The sequence below is a fragment of the Nannobrachium achirus genome (genome assembly GCF_963921795.1).
Source record: "Nannobrachium achirus genome assembly, chromosome: 7".
In the NCBI taxonomy this organism is placed as follows: domain Eukaryota; kingdom Metazoa; phylum Chordata; class Actinopteri; order Myctophiformes; family Myctophidae; genus Nannobrachium; species Nannobrachium achirus.
Genome location: NC_137816.1, coordinates 64,697,025 through 64,714,933, shown reverse-complemented (window position 1 = coordinate 64,714,933; position 17,909 = coordinate 64,697,025). Strand labels below are relative to the sequence as shown.

General features: G+C 41.7%; 1 protein-coding gene across 1 annotated transcript in view; it reads left to right on the top strand.

The window, feature by feature from the left end:
* The window catches only part of LOC308288920 (leucine zipper protein 2-like), a gene marked incomplete at both ends in the record, with an annotated part of 165,027 nt that overhangs the window by 83,753 nt on the left and 63,365 nt on the right, over positions 1 to 17,909 (top strand). The window contains one exon of the mRNA XM_080730394.1: positions 15,417 to 15,534. Coding sequence (XP_080586520.1) covers positions 15,417 to 15,534 — 118 coding nt within the window. The remainder of the gene's footprint in view (positions 1 to 15,416; positions 15,535 to 17,909) is intronic.

Here is a 17,909-nt window from a genome sequence, read left to right as displayed (position 1 = left end):
CTGGACATGTCATCATGGACCCTAGCATCCCTATTCTGCACATGTCATCATGGACCCTAGCATCCCTATTCTGGACATGTCATCATGGACCCTAGCATCCCTATTCTGCACATGTCATCATGGACCCTAGCATCCCTATTCTGCACATGTCATCATGGACCCTAGCATCCCTATTCTGGACATGTCATCATGGACCCTAGCATCCCTATTCTGGACATGTCATCATGGGGTGACAGTGGCTCAGGAGGTAGACGGTCCCTCTAGAGTATTGGAAGGTTCACAGTGTGATACCTGGCTTTTCCTGGCTCCTCCTGGCTTAAGCTGGTTGCACACTGCTGTTTTTCGTTGCAAAATCCGTTTTTCAGGGCAAGGAGAGAGAGAGAGAGAGAGAGAGAGAGAGAGAGAGAGAGAGAGAGAGAGAGAGAGCAAGGGACCCATCGGTCTGAAAATAAATACGAAACGGGTGGCAGTGTGCAAAGTTGCAAACGTGATTGACATAACGTGAGGTTGATTTCTTTACATGCTCCAAAATTCGCTCCTATATTCAGCCGAAAACGCAGCAGTGTGCAACAACCTTTAGTGTTGAAGTGTCCTTCTTGAGCAAGACACTTCTTGAGCAAGACCCCCCTGCACCTGATTAGCAGTTGATGAAGAGAAGAAAACATTTATTCCAAAAATAGCAGACAGACAAGGTCACAATTTGTCGCAAAGCAACTGTTGTAGCAGGCGGCCGAGTACATATCGCTGGGCGGGAGACCCTGGTCAATGAAGTATATAGGGTTTATGTTACGCTAATTAATTAGTAATCAAGTCACATCCATCATCCAGTTCCAAATTCTCCTCCCTATTCACTCCTACCTCCTCTTTCTTTCCCTGAGCGACACTTTGGGGCAAGGCTGATTACCCTCGATGTGAACCCGGTGCATTTGTCTATTGGCAATTCCCAGCTTTTTCGTTATCAGCCCGAGGGTATGGGGGGGGGGGGGGGGGGGGGGCAGACCATAAGCCACAGAGCTCCTGTTTGATAAATATTACTCCTGGGCATTGCCCTCTTTCAAGCTTTCATTTGTGCACCTCGATAAATGTCAAAGAGGATATAAGCATAAAGAATGTCCTTGAGTATTGATGTATTTCTCAAACAGAAAACACAAGTGCCAGTTGCACGTTGGACTTTTTCAGCTCACTTAGTTGTTGTTGTTGTTGTTGTATGTTATGCAGCATATCGTCGTTGTCGGGTGGAAACCTTGTATGTCCAAGACCGTTCGGTTTGTATTTATCATTTTAAAAATTAACTAAACTATAGTGAAAACAGCAGATCTACAAGCACACAACGCCTCGCGGTGCGAGGCGTTGTGTGCTTGTAGATCGGCTGTTTTCACTACTTTCGTGCGACGGCCTTGTTTGATGAAGCAGGGCTTTACTTGGTGAAAAAACGTACAAACTTGAAACTTGGAGATACAAGGTTTCTGCCCGACAGTGACGATATCTATGTGTGCTGGAAAGACATTCTGTTTCAGAAGGAGTTAAAGCTGCCTCTCACCCATTAACTGTGTTTTCTCATCCTGTCGTCCCACTGCATCTGAAAGCACATAACACTGCATCGTTTCTGTACAACCTCAGCTTAGTGAATCACATTGTACCTCCACTCACTCACTGCTCCACACCCACTTCCACAGATAGATGGATGAATACATTAATAATTACAGAATCTTCCCACAGCATTTTAACAGTCTTAAAGTCTTGCAAAAACATGTGGTTTAGTTTAGCTTTCGCAAAAGACACGTTTACCACCTAGCGACATAGTATGCAGTGTTTCATTCACAGAAGCGTCTTCGTATAAACACTGGAAAAAAGTGTCAACGCAACGGCACCTCGCCGTTTTAGAGACCGTTGTTGAATAAACGGGGATTTATCTTTCTCTCTGACACGGAAGCTTGTACGATTCTGAACCTTAATTATTTATGTATTTCTTTAACTGTATGATTCCTCAATGGAGCCAAGGCGGACAAAACAAAAGAACAAAACAGACTCAGAGAGAGAGAAGGAAAGAGGAGATTTGAACCCTTCTCCACTAGTAGGAGCACCAGATGTTCTTGAAGGTCCTGAGGGACTTTGGTGTTCTTCTGTAGTTTGACATCCTGTTCACATGAGTTGAACCAAGACCTGAGATACTAAAGTCCATGACCTGCTGCAGTCCTCTGCACCTTCCAGTGTCTACAGGGGAGCAGGCTCTGGTGTGATGAACTGTGTGAGTGGTTCCCAGCCTTTATTCCTGGAAATATAGCCTGCTTATTGTGTAAAAAAATAAATCACACCTAGTGTGAAGTGAGTGATTTATGAGTTCATTTCATTAAGCCTCCCGTGAAGCATGGCCAATGTGACCCTGGGCGTACACCAAACTTTGGACAAAGCCTGATGTTGTATAGCTTTCAGAAGCACCGCTCAAAAATACATTTTTTGCAAGTCCCCGAATGCACCCGCCCACTGTAAAAATTTAAATAAATCACAGAAAATAAATCACAGAATTAAATGAAATAAAATAGCTTTAACATTCATCTTTTAACTATTCAAATTACAAACTAAAACAAGAAACCCTTGTAAAAGAAACAAGTTGTCCTTAAGTCTAATTCCGTGACACATTGGACAAAAGACGCAGATTAAATGTGACTTTAACTGTATGAAAAGGAGACAGCAGACTCTTTTCTTTGACATGCGCATTCTTCCTTTGCTAAAAAAAGAAAAGACCAGAAAATCAACTCAGACGAGATTCACAACGTTTCATATTTCATACATCCATGACTTGTGGTGCAAGTGAAAAAGAGGGTTAAAGAGAGAAGTAGATCTTTTCCATTTGGATGAAATATAGTTCTGCAATCTACAGTTTGCATCATTACCCCACTGTACAGTACACTATGTTAATGTGAGCTTGTGGAAGGAAGATTGTCTTCAGTACAGTGGTGTACGTTAATTTAACTCTCAGGGTGCAAAAATGTACCCTTAACACTACACATTTGACATTGTGGGAAAGAAAATAATTGCAATGTCATAATCCGAGGTGTAGTAATTAGCGTACTTATGCATGAAAATGCTGGCGAGTAGTTTTTGAATTATTCATCTAATAGCATCTCTATTCCTATGCCTTAACCCCCGCTGTTGTGGATAATTACATAATTTAAATAACGGACAAATGAGAAGGTTTGTCTGGGCCAGAATAATAAGGAAGTAATATCATAATTGTTGTAGAGTTAAATGGCAGAACAATAGCTTTATTGACCTTTTCTTTCAATGTTTGCTAAACATCTTGCATGCTTAACCAGAGTAACGCCACCCACCACCTCCCATCTCTGTTTTAATTGGCTGTGGTTTTCAGCCACCCACCTCCCATCTCTGTTTTAATTGGCTGCAGTGTTCAGCCAGCCAATGATAATAATGACGTCAGCACAAGCAGGTTATTTCAGACTACTGTCTTCTACTGTCAGCCCGCCAACGCATATTCAAATACACACACTGTATTCAAACGCATGCATGCACGCACGCACTCACGCACGTGCGTGCACAAAACACAGACACACAAAACTCTCATGCCCATGTACACAAATGCAAAAATAAACAGACAAACACTTGCATGCACTCATGCACACAAGCATGGACACGCACACGCACACACGTACATACGCAAGCACAGGAATATACAAACACCTACACACTGGTACGTAGATGCAAAACACAGTAACACAAACATACATACAACATAAAGTACAGAAATACACAATGCTTTCTTACACGCACGCACGCACGCACGCACACACACACACACACACACACGCGCGCGCACACACACACACACACACACACGCGCACGCGCACGCGCGCGCACGCACACACACACACACACACACACACACACACACACACACACACACACACACACACACACACACACACACACACACACAGAGAGAGAGAGAGAGCTCAGACAGTGAACTCAGTGAGGACAGGTAATTAATTGTAGTTTCCCCGTGTGATCAAATGCCTCATAATGAATAAATGATTCATTCTCTCAGTCTCTTTGTTCCGCAGTCAATCTCATTCCTAGAAACAAGAGAGAAAGAGTGAGAGCTGAGAGTGCAGTCGGCTTACACTACTTTAATTTCATTATAAGGTTGATACTTTGAAACTTATTAACACATACGAGTAGACTAAAACTAAACCTTTTCAGATGACTCAAATATGACTAAAACTAAATGAAAATGTATTCGAAAGATTATGACTGAAACTAAAACAATACTGCCTAAATGAACACTGATAGGTAAAATCAGCAATGGAGAGTGTCCACAATATGTTGTGTCCTTTCTCTCTACAACAAAGTTTAATAGCAGCAGCAGCAGCACCACAGTAGCTAATAGCCTTCTAGAAACACTATGTCATTTTGTGGAAGCTTTCATTTTAATCCTCACAATGTATTGTAGAATAACTAAAGCTAACAGGATGGATTTGCTAATCTTGGCAGCATTGTTGCTCATGCAGTGTTATTCACAGTATAGGCTACTATAAACAACATTGTTTTTATTGATTACTAATACACTGAGTAGTCTACTGCTGTTACTTGAATATGAGTTGCTGGAGATGCTCTTTTGTTCGGTGGTGTTTTTAAAATCTGCTCTGTAGCTGAAGTTGTTCCTATTATTTTATTTCAGCCGAATGAGCTTAATGGCAGGGTTATAAATATATTTAGATTTAGACAGTTTAGATAGCATTTAGAGTTAGAATTTAGATAGCATTTGTACCATAATATGTTTAGTTTGGTGACCACCGGAGACTCGGTTGACGGCCGGAATTTAGACGGCACCCGGGAGCAGGTTGGGTTAGCGCCCCAGCCTGTGTCTTCCGTGAGGAAGAAGCCCAACAAATCCACGGTGAGGTTCTGAACGTACAGGTTCTGAACCTGGTGAGAGCAGGAGAGGACCTGGTGAGACGTAGGAGGAGCCCGGCCAGGAGTCTACCCATAGAGCCTAGTTCTTCCACGCGCCAGAATAGTACCCCCAATCCCGGCAGAGTAGTTCCGGTGCAGCACATTGAGTGACCCTGTCTTTCCCTAATAGGACTGATCGTGGATAGCTACTGGGACGTAAGTCGGGACTTGATCAACCCCGGCTGGGTCACCTGGGCGAGGGTGTATGATGTTGCGAGACCCGAAACACCCGTCGACCCCAGGCTACATCACTGATGATACGTCCCAGTTGCATCCTTGTGATGTTTTTTTTTTTTTTTTATATATGTTTTATTTGTATGAAGTTCTTACTGAATAGGTGCTTGGTTTACCTATGTGTTTCTTAGATTAGCCTTCTATTTCTTTGCATTTGATGTATTGATGTTGATGTACTGATGTATCACCTTGCTTATAGAGCGTCTGAAAATTGTAGATATCGTCTCTGTCGAGTGAAAACCTCATTACCTCCAAAACGGTAAATTCAAATTCAAAAACAGAAAAATATAGCAGAAGCACGAGCTTGAAACGCATCACTTTGCACTGTTTCAATCTTGAGGATCTTGTTATGCTGTGGAACCTATGCCTCAGCCGTTTATATCCCCCAATTCAGTTTTCTGCTTTTAGTCAGACTGAGTTCAATTATGCTAACATTATACTAACTACAGTTTAAGTAGTGTATGTAAGTGCGATTTACAAATCAAACTTCTGGTTCTCTGTCTCGGGTGTCCTTTGTCTTGTGTTGACAAAGCAAAACGCCCACTATTGTTTTCTTTTAACGTCCCCACACTAAACAATAAAAGGTAGAGCTCTCGCCTTTGTACCGCAAGGTCATGGGTTCGATTCCGGGCACCGCCAACTCAGCGTATGAGTAGCACGGCTTGGCAAGTCGTGCGGCCAGTACTGGGAGCTGATGGTAGGTGTGGCGCTCCACCTCAGCATTCCATCTCCCAGGGGTCTAGCGCATTGTAACGGGGACAGACTCCCGCGTGTTACCGACTGATACCGACAATAAGCCACTCTCGACCTACTTACTTACTTGTACTTAGCATCAAACATCCCTGACATGCATGCAGTTATTATTCCCTGGTGTCTGCATGAGCTGTTTATACAAGACAAGAGTCAGTAAACATGAGTGATTGATGCTGGCTGCAGGTGAGAGGTGCTGCTCGTGCTCTGCTAGAGGAATAGATTGATTCCATGACAGGTCTGGGGCCGTCTCCCTTATTACAAGTGTTTATTTGCACCCCATTTAATGGCATAATTAATCCAGCCTGAAATTGGACGCACCACATAAAGCGCTGTTCACCCATCATAATCTGCATGACAACAAATTAGCTCATTTTATATTCAGTCCGGTAACGTTACAACTCTTTCAAATGACTTTGAATTACAGCAATGTTTTTGTGGCTCCTGTCTTGTGAAATATGTTGTAGCTACTGTGTGTTCCTCTACAATAAGTAACATGATTTATACACTTGGAACGGATGGACACATTTTGTTCATGGTTGTTGTGCCTGGCTTTTAACTTTTGTTAACATAATCTGATCATGCATGCACCATAATCACTTTAATGCAACCGGATCACAGCAGAATATCATTACAGCAACCTTGTATCACCATATTTTATCTTTTTTTCACTAATCAATCCCATAGTATATTGTTATATAATAATCGTGGTAATACCGTGGTTCTCAAACATTTAATCACCAACAAAGAAGATTTCCAGGCAATGAAAAAGAAACAGAAGCAGCGACAGAGGAGAACCAATATGTCTGATGTCTCAGCACCGCACCCAGAGAGATCACTCTTTATTGGCACCATCTGGGAGAAAGAGGAAGCATGGCCAATGTGACCCTGGGCGTACACCAAACTTTGGACAAAGCCTGATGTTGTATAGCTTTCAGAAGCACCGCTCAAAAATATTTTTTTTGCAAGTCCCCGAATGCACCCGCCCACTGTAAAAATTTAAATAAATCACAGAAAATAAATCACAGAATTAAATGAAATAAAATAGCTTTAACATTCATCTTTTAACTATTCAAATTACAAACTAAAACAAGAAACCCTTGTAAAAGAAACAAGTTGTCTTTAAGTCTAATTCCGTGACACATTGGACAAAAGACGCAGATTAAATGTGACTTTAACTGTATGAAAAGGATACAGCAGACTCTTTTCTTTGACATGCTCATTCTTCCTTTGCTAAAAAAAAGAAAATACCAGAAAATCAACTCAGACGAGATTCACGACGTTTCATATTTCATAGTGAAGAAGAGGGTTAAAGAGAGAAGTAGATCTTTTCCATTTGGATGAAATATAGTTCTGCAATCTACAGTTTGCATCATTACCCCACTGTACAGTACACTATGTTAATGTGAGCTTGTGGAAGGAAGATTGTCTTCAGTACAGTGGTGTACGTTAATTTAACTCTCAGGGTGCAAAAATGTACCCTTAACACTACACATTTGACATTGTGGGAAAGAAAATAATTGCAATGTCATAATCCGAGGTGTAGTAATTAGCGTACTTATGCATGAAAATGCTGGCGAGTTGTTATTCATTATTCATCTAATTTGCAAAGCATCTCTATTCCTATGCCTTAACCCCCGCTGTTGTGGATAATTACATAATTTAAATAACGGACAAATGAGAAGGTTTGTCTGGGCCAGAATAATAAGGAAGTAATATCATAATTGTTGTAGAGTTAAATGGCAGAGCAATAGCTTTATTGACCTTTTCTTTCAATGTTTGCTAAACAGCTTGCATGATTAACCAGAGTCACGCCACCCACCACCTCCCATCTCTGTTTTAATTGGCTGTGGTTTTCAGCCACCCACCTCCCATCTCTGTTTTAATTGGCTGCAGTGTTCAGCCAGCCAATGATAATAATGACTTAGTCAGCACAAGCAGGTTATTTCAGACTACTGTCTTCTACTGTCAGCCCGCCAACGCATATTCAAATACACACACTGTATTCAAACGCATGCACGCACGCACGCACTCACGCACGTGCGTGCACAAAACACAGACACACAAAACTCTCATGCCCATGTACACAAATGCACAAATAAACAGACAAACACTTGCATGCACTCATGCACACAAGCATGGACACGCACACGCACACACGTACATACGCAAGCACAGGAATATACAAACACCTACACACTGGTACGTAGATGCAAAATACAGTAACACAAACATACATACAACATAAAGTACAGAAATAACACGCACACGCGCGCGCGCACACACACACACACACACACACACACACACACACACACACACACACACACACACACACACACACACACACACACACACACACACACACACACACACACACACACACACACACACACACACACACACAGAGAGAGAGAGAGAGAGAGAGCTCAGACAGTGAACTCAGTGAGGACAGGTAATTAATTGTAGTTTCCCCGTGTGATCAAATGCCTCATAATGAATAAATGATTAATTCTCTCAGTCTCTTTGTCCCACAGCTCTGTCAATCTCATTCCTAGAAACAAGAGAGAAAGAGTGAGAGCTGAGAGTGCAGTCGGCTTACACTACTTTAATTTCATTATAAGGTTGATACTTTGAAACTTATTAACACATACGAGTAGACTAAAACTAAACCTTTTCAGATGACTCAAATATGACTAAAACTAAATGAAAATGTATTCGAAAGATTATGACTGAAACTAAAACAATACTGCCTAAATGAACACTGATAGGTAAAATCAGCAATGGAGAGTGTCCACAATATGTTGTGTCCTTTCTCTCTACAACAAAGTTTAATAGCAGCAGCAGCAGCACCACAGTAGCTAATAGCCTTCTAGAAACACTATGTGTCATTTTGTGGAAGCTTTCATTTTAATCCTCACAATGTATTGTAGAATAACTAAAGCTAACAGGATGGATTTGCTAATCTTGGCAGCATTGTTGCTCATGCAGTGTTATTCACAGTATAGGCTACTATAAACAACATTGTTTTTATTGATTACTAATACACTGAGTAGTCTACTGCTGTTACTTGAATATGAGTTGCTGGAGATGCTCTTTTGTTCGGTGGTGTTTTTAAAATCTGCTCTGTAGCTGAAGTTGTTCCTATTATTTTATTTCAGCCGAATGAGCTTAATGGCAGGGTTATAAATATATTTAGATTTAGACAGTTTAGATAGCATTTAGAGTTAGAATTTAGATAGCATTTGTACCATAATATGTTTAGTTTGGTGACCACCGGAGACTCGGTTGACGGCCGGAATTTAGACGGCACCCGGGAGCAGGTTGGGTTAGCGCCCCAGCCTGTGTCTTCCGTGAGGAAGAAGCCCAACAAATCCACGGTGAGGTTCTGAACGCACAGGTTCTGAACCTGGTGAGAGCAGGAGAGGACCTGGTGAGACGTAGGAGGAGCCCGGCCAGGAGTCTACCCATAGAGCCTAGTTCTTCCACGCGCCAGAATAGTACCCCCAATCCCGGCAGAGTAGTTCCGGTGCAGCACATTGAGTGACCCTGTCTTTCCCTAATAGGACTGATCGTGGATAGCTACTGGGACGTAAGTCGGGACTTGATCAACCCCGGCTGGGTCACCTGGGCGAGGGTGTATGATGTTGCGAGACCCGAAACACCCGTCGACCCCAGGCTACATCACTGATGATACGTCCCAGTTGCATCCTTGTGATGTTTTTTTTATTTTTTATATATGTTTTATTTGTATGAAGTTCTTACTGAATAGGTGCTTGGTTTACCTATGTGTTTCTTAGATTAGCCTTCTATTTCTTTGCATTTGATGTATTGATGTTGATGTACTGATGTATCACCTTGCTTATAGAGCGTCTGAAAATTGTAGATATCGTCTCTGTCGAGTGAAAACCTCATTACCTCCAAAACGGTAAATTCAAATTCAAAAACAGAAAAATATAGCAGAAGCACGAGCTTGAAACGCATCACTTTGCACTGTTTCAATCTTGAGGATCTTGTTATGCTGTGGAACCTATGCCTCAGCTGTTTATATCCCCCAATTCAGTTTTCTGCTTTTAGTCAGACTGAGTTCAATTATGCTAACATTATACTAACTACAGTTTAAGTAGTGTATGTAAGTGCGATTTACAAATCAAACTTCTGGTTCTCTGTCTCGGGTGTCCTTTGTCTTGTGTTGACAAAGCAAAACACCCACTATTGTTTTCTTTTAACGTCCCCACACTAAACAATAAAAGGAGATTTAGCATCAAACATCCCTGACATGCATGCAGTTATTATTCCCTTGTGTCTGCATGAGCTGTTTATACAAGACAAGAGTCAGTAAACATGAGTGATTGATGCTGGCTGCAGGTGAGAGGTGCTGCTCGTGCTCTGCTAGAGGAATAGATTGATTCCATGACAGGTCTGGGGCCGTCTCCCTTATTACAAGTGTTTATTTGCACCCCATTTAATGGCATAATTAATCCAGCCTGAAATTGGACGCACCACATAAAGCGCTGTTCACACATCATAATCTGCATGACAACAAATTAGCTCATTTTATATTCAGTCCGGTAACGTTACAACTCTTTCAAATGACTTTGAATTACAGCAATGTTTTTGTGGCTCCTGTCTTGTGAAATATGTTGTAGCTACTGTGTGTTCCTCTACAATAAGTAACATGATTTATACACTTGGAACGGATGGACACATTTTGTTCATGGTTGTTGTGCCTGGCTTTTAACTTTTGTTAACATAATCTGATCATACATGCACCATAATCACTTTAATGCAACCGGATCACAGCAGAATATCGTAACAGCAACCTTGTATCACCATATTTTATCTTTTTCACTAATCAATCCCATAGTATATTGTTATATAATAATCGTGGTATAACCGTGGTTCTCAAACATTTAATCACCAACAAAGAAGATTTCCAGGCAATGAAACAGAAACAGAAGCAGTGACAGAGGAGAACCAATATGTCTGATGTCTCAGCACCGCACCCAGAGAGATCACTCTTTATTGGCACCCTCTGGGAGAAAGAGGAGTGTGGAGACAGATTCAAAGTGTTGTCATTAGAGGGTAAAGTGATAGGGAGCGTAGAGGACTAATATACTCAACACTCTTCTCTGGATGAAAGATGCAACACAGAAATACCATCATTCCCTTCAATCATCCCATGTGAAGAAAGCTGACGCTACAGAGATGGCTTTCCTCCCACCAAAGCACTGGCTCTGCTTTTCCATCTAAATATTCATGCTGCCTATCCAATTATATGGGGGAAAAACATACATAGGGAACCATTCATCAAAGGCTGCTTGTCTCCTTATAAATCTGAACTTGTAAGTCAGTGGGAAGGTGTTTTTCCCATTTATTCATCACCTTACCAAGAGGAGACAAACATTACTTGCCAGCACATTTGCATGTAAATATGATCATTAGAGAGATTTTACAAGAAAAAAAAAAAGAAAAAAACTAAATTATACAAGTTGATGTATGTGTATGTGTACGTGTAGCAGAACACCAGAGGATACATTTAGCACACAAACTGGAACAGCACGTTCCTGAGAGTTAATTTAATTCTCAAACTGTCAAAATGCAGACTTGACTCTGTAAGATTATGGGTAGACTAGACTTTGAGGAAAGCCCAGGATTGGCTGAAGTACAGTTGCAGAGTTGTGGAGATGTTTAATGGAGCGACCACATGATCCTGTTCCAATCCCTGCTTCTCTCTCATGATCAGGAATAAAGATCTACAGTAGAGCTGGACTGTCAGCTTCCCACGCTCTCAATCACCCTCATGAGAGGGTCTGAAAAATCTTCAAGAAACCTGTTTATTGTGGCTGTCACCATCACAAAACCTTTGGTTATTAGGGCTATCTGATTGATTGATTGATTGATTGATTGATTGATTGATTGATTGATTGATTGTTAACCCCTTAAGCCGGAGTTATACATGAGCTTCTTGATCTGCTGTTTTTGCTGCATGACACTGGCATATGACTGACTATAAAGTAACCCTTTCAAACTTATATTCTTTGTTGAAAGGGGTCCCCCAGGTGTCTATACTTGGCAGCCTCCTTTTCCCCTCTACACACAATCCTATTTTCGGTGAATGTTCAATGGAGATTTCTACCCGGAGACAACACAACAAGAATTCTGATTGGTTAAAAAAACAGGCTGTGTTTTTAGACCTGCAGGGAGTAGAAGCAGACAGAGACCAGCCTGACTGAATGAATGAGAGACAATGATGGCAGTGAAATAAATACAATATGTTTGTGGAAACATAATTATATATTATGAAATATAAATGTCTTTATCAGGCAACTGCAGGGCCAGCAGAGAAGGCCTTGCAGGCCCTGACGGCCCACCACTAGATGCTCAGATGCTGTGGTTCAGCATATACAACCATAGGATTTTGACATATGACCTACAGTGAATGCTTTCCTCCCACCAAAGCTCTGGCTCTGCTTTTCCATCTAAATATTCATGTTGTCTATCCAATTATTGTGGGAAAAAACATACGTAGGGAACATTTATCAAAGGCTGCTTGTCTCCTTATAAATCTGAACTCGTATGTCATACCCATTTATTCATCACCTTACCAAGATGAGACAAACACTGCTAGGCGTACCAGCACATTTGCAGGGAAATATTATCATTAAAGAGTCTTTAAGTATAGACATGGGGCCTATATGTGGTCCCCTCCTTTTCCCCTCTACACTAAATCTAAAGTTTTCACTGCATGTTTGCCTATTATTTTGCCCAGAATATAGGGATGCTAGTGCTCATGTGGTTAATCATATAGACCTAGGGTTTTGACATACAACCAAAACAGGAACAAGGTTCATGTTGTTAAACTATTGTTTGACCCTGCATAGCTACCTTTTTATGCAACGATTCATTGGTTTGTTTTAAGCTGGTCCCTGCTGCAGGAACCTGGCATAACCCATGGGACAGAGTCCCCATCACCAGATCAACACAATAACACACAGTGTAAATCACTGAGAGAAAAGCAGCACCTGGGATATTAATAAATAACACTGCATATTGCATCCTGCACATGACTTGACACCATACGGCATCAGTGGGGAGTTTATTGTGGGTTCATGCAGCAGAGGGAAAGAGGGGGGGTGGGAGTTCACCCTGTCTGCAGTGCATTCATTACCCCATGGAATAGCTTCATCTCTGGCTGGGAAATGAAGAAGACTTGTGACTTGAGGTCCACTGACACAGAAAACACTATATCACCAGACAAGGAGAACACAGCAAAGTCTACTTTTTCCTAATTTGTCCAATACAAATTGACCATTAATGCCATAAAATGACAGCAGCTGCTTAATGTGTGACCTACTGTACAAGAGGCTAGGATTCTGTCTTCCTCCCTCCTAACAAAGATCTCTTTTTGGATGCCAGAGAATGTGTGCTTATGAGCAGCTTCACAACCTGACAAACAGGCTGATGTCCATAATCTCTGCAATCACTTTATGTCATCTTTTACATCAGGCCAGCACTATTTTTGACATCAGGGCGGCTTCTTGGAAGTAATCAAAAGATGATCTTTCTCTCTCCCACAATGTGGTGGTGGCATCATTTATTGGATATGACACATAATACATGGACTTATTGAGGCCAAACATTTCTCTAGCCTTGGAGTCACAGCAGGAGAGTGTTATCGTCACTGTAGGGTGGAAACCTTGGATGTCCAAAATGTTAACTTTTCAAGATATGTGATTCCAATGTAGTTATTATTTAGAGTCAATACTAAATATTCACAAAACCCACAGACAGACTTAACCACTGTCTCTTTCAAAATTGTATAAAAGAAAATAGAAAATATCGGAACGCATTGTGAGCTTCACTCTGAGCATTAATTTACGAGGTGAAATAAAAGAGCTGAACCATGCGAGGTTCTATCAGGCAGCTGCTCTGCAGTGTAATAGAGAAGTGCTGATGCTGAGGGGGCACAGTGAACAGTGGAGCATGGAGAGCTGCTCAATACATGATGGCAACGTTGTCACATTCTGTGTGACTCTGTGGTCCACTGTGTGAAAGGATGGCCTGCCCGAAAAGCACCTCCCACCAGGGGTGTCACACCAAATTCTGGGCCCTGGGTACAAGGATTCACTGTGGGGCCCCTGTGCTTTAACTTTTGAAAAATAGCAGATATACAATCTCACACAACCTTGTAGATCTGCTATTTCTGAAAAAAATCTTGAAAATCTTTGAATATTTCAAATCCTTCTTTTTTGAATGAATATTTCTATGTAAGTGGTGAACAAACTTTTTCATGTGAAGGACCCCCAAAATGATATGTGTTTGGCCACGGACCCCCATCTCAGAATATTTAGTCCCAGGGACCCCCCAGAAGCAAAATTTTAGTCACAAATGTTCGCTTAAAAAATACATATATTCAAAGATTTTCACACATTTTCACGACTTTTCAAAAATACTAGGGCCCCTCCACCTTGGGCCCTAGTAACTCAGTCCCCGAAAGTACTAGTAGGAAGTAAGAAGTAAAAAAAAAAAAAGTTTTTTTGGTACTGTTAGGTGAAACAGCGTCATCTGCTGGGCCATTAATTGGAACAGCAGCTTCAACGAGAACCCGGAAGCCGCTTCATTTCCAGTGAATGGAACTTGCCCCTTGCGTTGAATATAGTTTGACACCAAATGTTTTGTATGTGGACGTTTTCCCTTTTGTAAATCATCTCAGTGATATGTGGCATGTAGGAAAATGACTGTTTTGCTTTTTGGGCGGGGCTCCTGGAAGGAGCTGAGCTCCAAAATCCGGCTTTGTCCAAAGTTTGTCGTATGCCCTGGATCACATAGGCCAGTTGGCCTACATCTGGCCGATATCTTTGTACACATCCCTCAAAGTTTGTTGTACGCCCAGGGTCACATTAGCCAATCTTCACGCAACGCAAAGCTTGGCCTACATCCAGCCTACATCTGGCCTACATCCAGCCTACACCTGGCCTACATCTTTGCACAAAGCGACCAAAGTTTAGCACTACAGAAAAATCAATGACCATACATGAAGCTAGTTAGCATTTGTTTTTGTTTTTAGGTTTTTTAGAACTTTGATTATACTCTGTTTTTTTCAAGATAGATATCCATTTGCATTTGTTATATTGTTGATTATGTACTGACATATTATCTTGTTTATTATTGTGATGTTATCTGCTTATTGTAAGTCGCTTTGGATTAAAAGCGTCTGCTAAATGCCTAAAATGTAAACTGTAAACTGTAAAGTTTGTTGTACACCCAGGGTCACATTGGCCAAGCTTTGCGGGACACTTAATGAAATTAACTCATGAATAGAACCGCTCACTTCACACTAGGTGTGATTTTTGTCTTTATGACTTCAATAACATAATAAACATCTGTTTCTCTCCCTCTCCCTCTCCCTCTCCCTCTCTCTCTCTCTCTCTCTCTCTCTCTCTCTCTCTCTCTCCAGACAAAGCTATGAGGGTCTTGAAAAGAAGCTGAAGGAGGTGTTTGGTGAAAGGAGTGGTATTCTGCACCAACTCTCCAGGACATCAAAGGAGCTGGACAGCATAAAAGGCAACCTCCAGGTGAGAACCTTCCTGTTTCAGTTTGAAAACATCACAGGGATGTTAAAGGGGCCAAAGTGGCTCCACTTGAGCCTGGAGGTGATTTCACATCCCCTTTTTGAGCGGTGGTCACACCGTCTCCTATACGTGGCCGTGTGTGTATGCGTCCGTCCGGCCGTCCGTCCGTGTATGTAGCCTCAAGCCTGCAGTACCTTTTCTGACCACACATGTTAAGGGAGGGGCGCTGTTGTTCTCACACACACACACACACACACACACACACACACACACACACACACACACACACACACACACACACACACACACACACACACAGGGGAGAAGGGTGGGTCAGCATGTGTGGTCAAGTATTATTATTATTATTAACAAACTGAATGTTTTAGGGTCAAATAAATTAGAGTGTGTGAAGAAACTACAGCATTGTAAAGCACACTAACCCCGCTGCACCCACCCAGTAGTGCTGTTGCACAGCCTCCACGACCACCGCTCAGTTCACACGGGTGTGATTTTTTTTTCTTTTCTTTTTGCCATCAGAAATGGCTCGGAAGCCTTTGATTGCAGTTTAATGACACGATTATGAAACAAATGTACTGTAATGCGGTGATCCCATCTCCTGTTATGAGGTGTGACACTACATCAGATCTGTAGCCGGCTGAATAAGTAATTCAATTCACTTCACCAGGATGCGTAATGAAAGCTAGATACATTCTAAGGCTTATAAGCCTTAATCTGCAGTCACTGACAAGTAGATTGTGAGCTGGGTACATACTTTATACCTTAATTAAGAATCTGATTTTCGATAAAGCTATCTTTGCTACGAATACAATGGATAGTTTTTACTGCCATACAATGACAGTGAATGGAGAGAGAACATAAATGGTAAATGGTGCATTTATATAGCGCTTTTATCCAAAGCGCTTTACAATGTGCATTACATTCACCCATTCACACACACATTCATACACCGGTGGCAGTGGAAACCATGCAATGCACCAACCAGCTCACCGGGAGCAACTTGGGGTTCAGTGTCTTGCCCAAGGAAACTTCGACATGTAGACAGGAGAAGCTGGGATTTGAACCTCCAACCCATGGATCATTGGCCAACCCACTCTACCTCCTGAGCTACAGCCGGAAGTCAACTAACTTCCAGTTAGTTGACTGATGGAGCACAGGAGAACTGAAAGAATGTTTGGACTCACATCACGTCCTTGTACTGTAGTTGTATGGGAGAGTGGTTTTTGCAGGTGTTTCAGTCCGACTGTATCAAAAAGGCAACTGGGTTAAGGCAGCGGAAGCTTGTGATTGGCTGCACGGAGGTGCCAAAAGTCGGGGGGATGGAAATATACCTAACCTTACCTTAACCCTAACCTCAGTAAAACTAACGAAGACCTGCAAAAAATACTCTCCCGTAGCTGTAACCCGATCTTCCACATCACTTTGAAACTATATGTCTGTACAACCTGAAGATCATATACAGAACAGCAGAACATTTAGACTTTCAGAATGATCTAATGCAGGGGACAGCATCCTTTTTGAAATTAAGTGCCATGATTTTATTTTCTAGAGTCAATGTGCCATGTCAACATACATTTTAATGACACCCCATCAAAATGTCTACATATTTTGATTGGCAGCACATTGTTAATTATGATCATTAGCAATATTACCTATCTCCCTGACTCCCTCCCCAGTCAGAGTTCAGATTTTAATGAATGTAGAATTATGTGCAGGATGTAATTTGCAGCAAATGATGTGACTTAATTTAATTGACCATGTTTAAAAATATATATATACAGGTATATATTTTATTTTGTCCCTGTGCCAATGTTGAGGGAGGGCGAGTGCCAAAATGTTGGCACCCATGCCTAAGATTGCCTACCCCTGATCTAAACCTGAAGCTCATATACAGAACAGTAGAACATTTAGACTTTCAGAATGGTTTCCATGACACTAATGTCTGTACAACCTGAACCTCATATACAAAACAGCAGAACATTTAGACGTTCAGACTTTTTCCCCTGACATTTCAGAATGTTTACTCCGCCATGGTCCTGGTCCTGCTTTGACCAGAGGGCTGAAGGAGCTTTGATGGCTTTAGTTATTACATTAGTTTAAAAGGAAGCATCGAGAGTCAAAGTAATTATATTACGGTAGTCAGACAAAATGGCATGCTCTCTCTCTCTCTCTCTCTCTCTCTCTCTCTCTCTCTCTCTCTCTCTCTCTCTCTCTCTATCACACTATCTGTGTAACAGTCAGTCAGTCAGTCAGTCAGTCAGTAAGTGAGTGGACAGGGCAGGCGGTGTATCTTCCCATGAGCCTCTCTGTCTGGCGCTGTGCTCTCTGGAGACCGTTGTCCCTCAGGCCAGACTTTGATG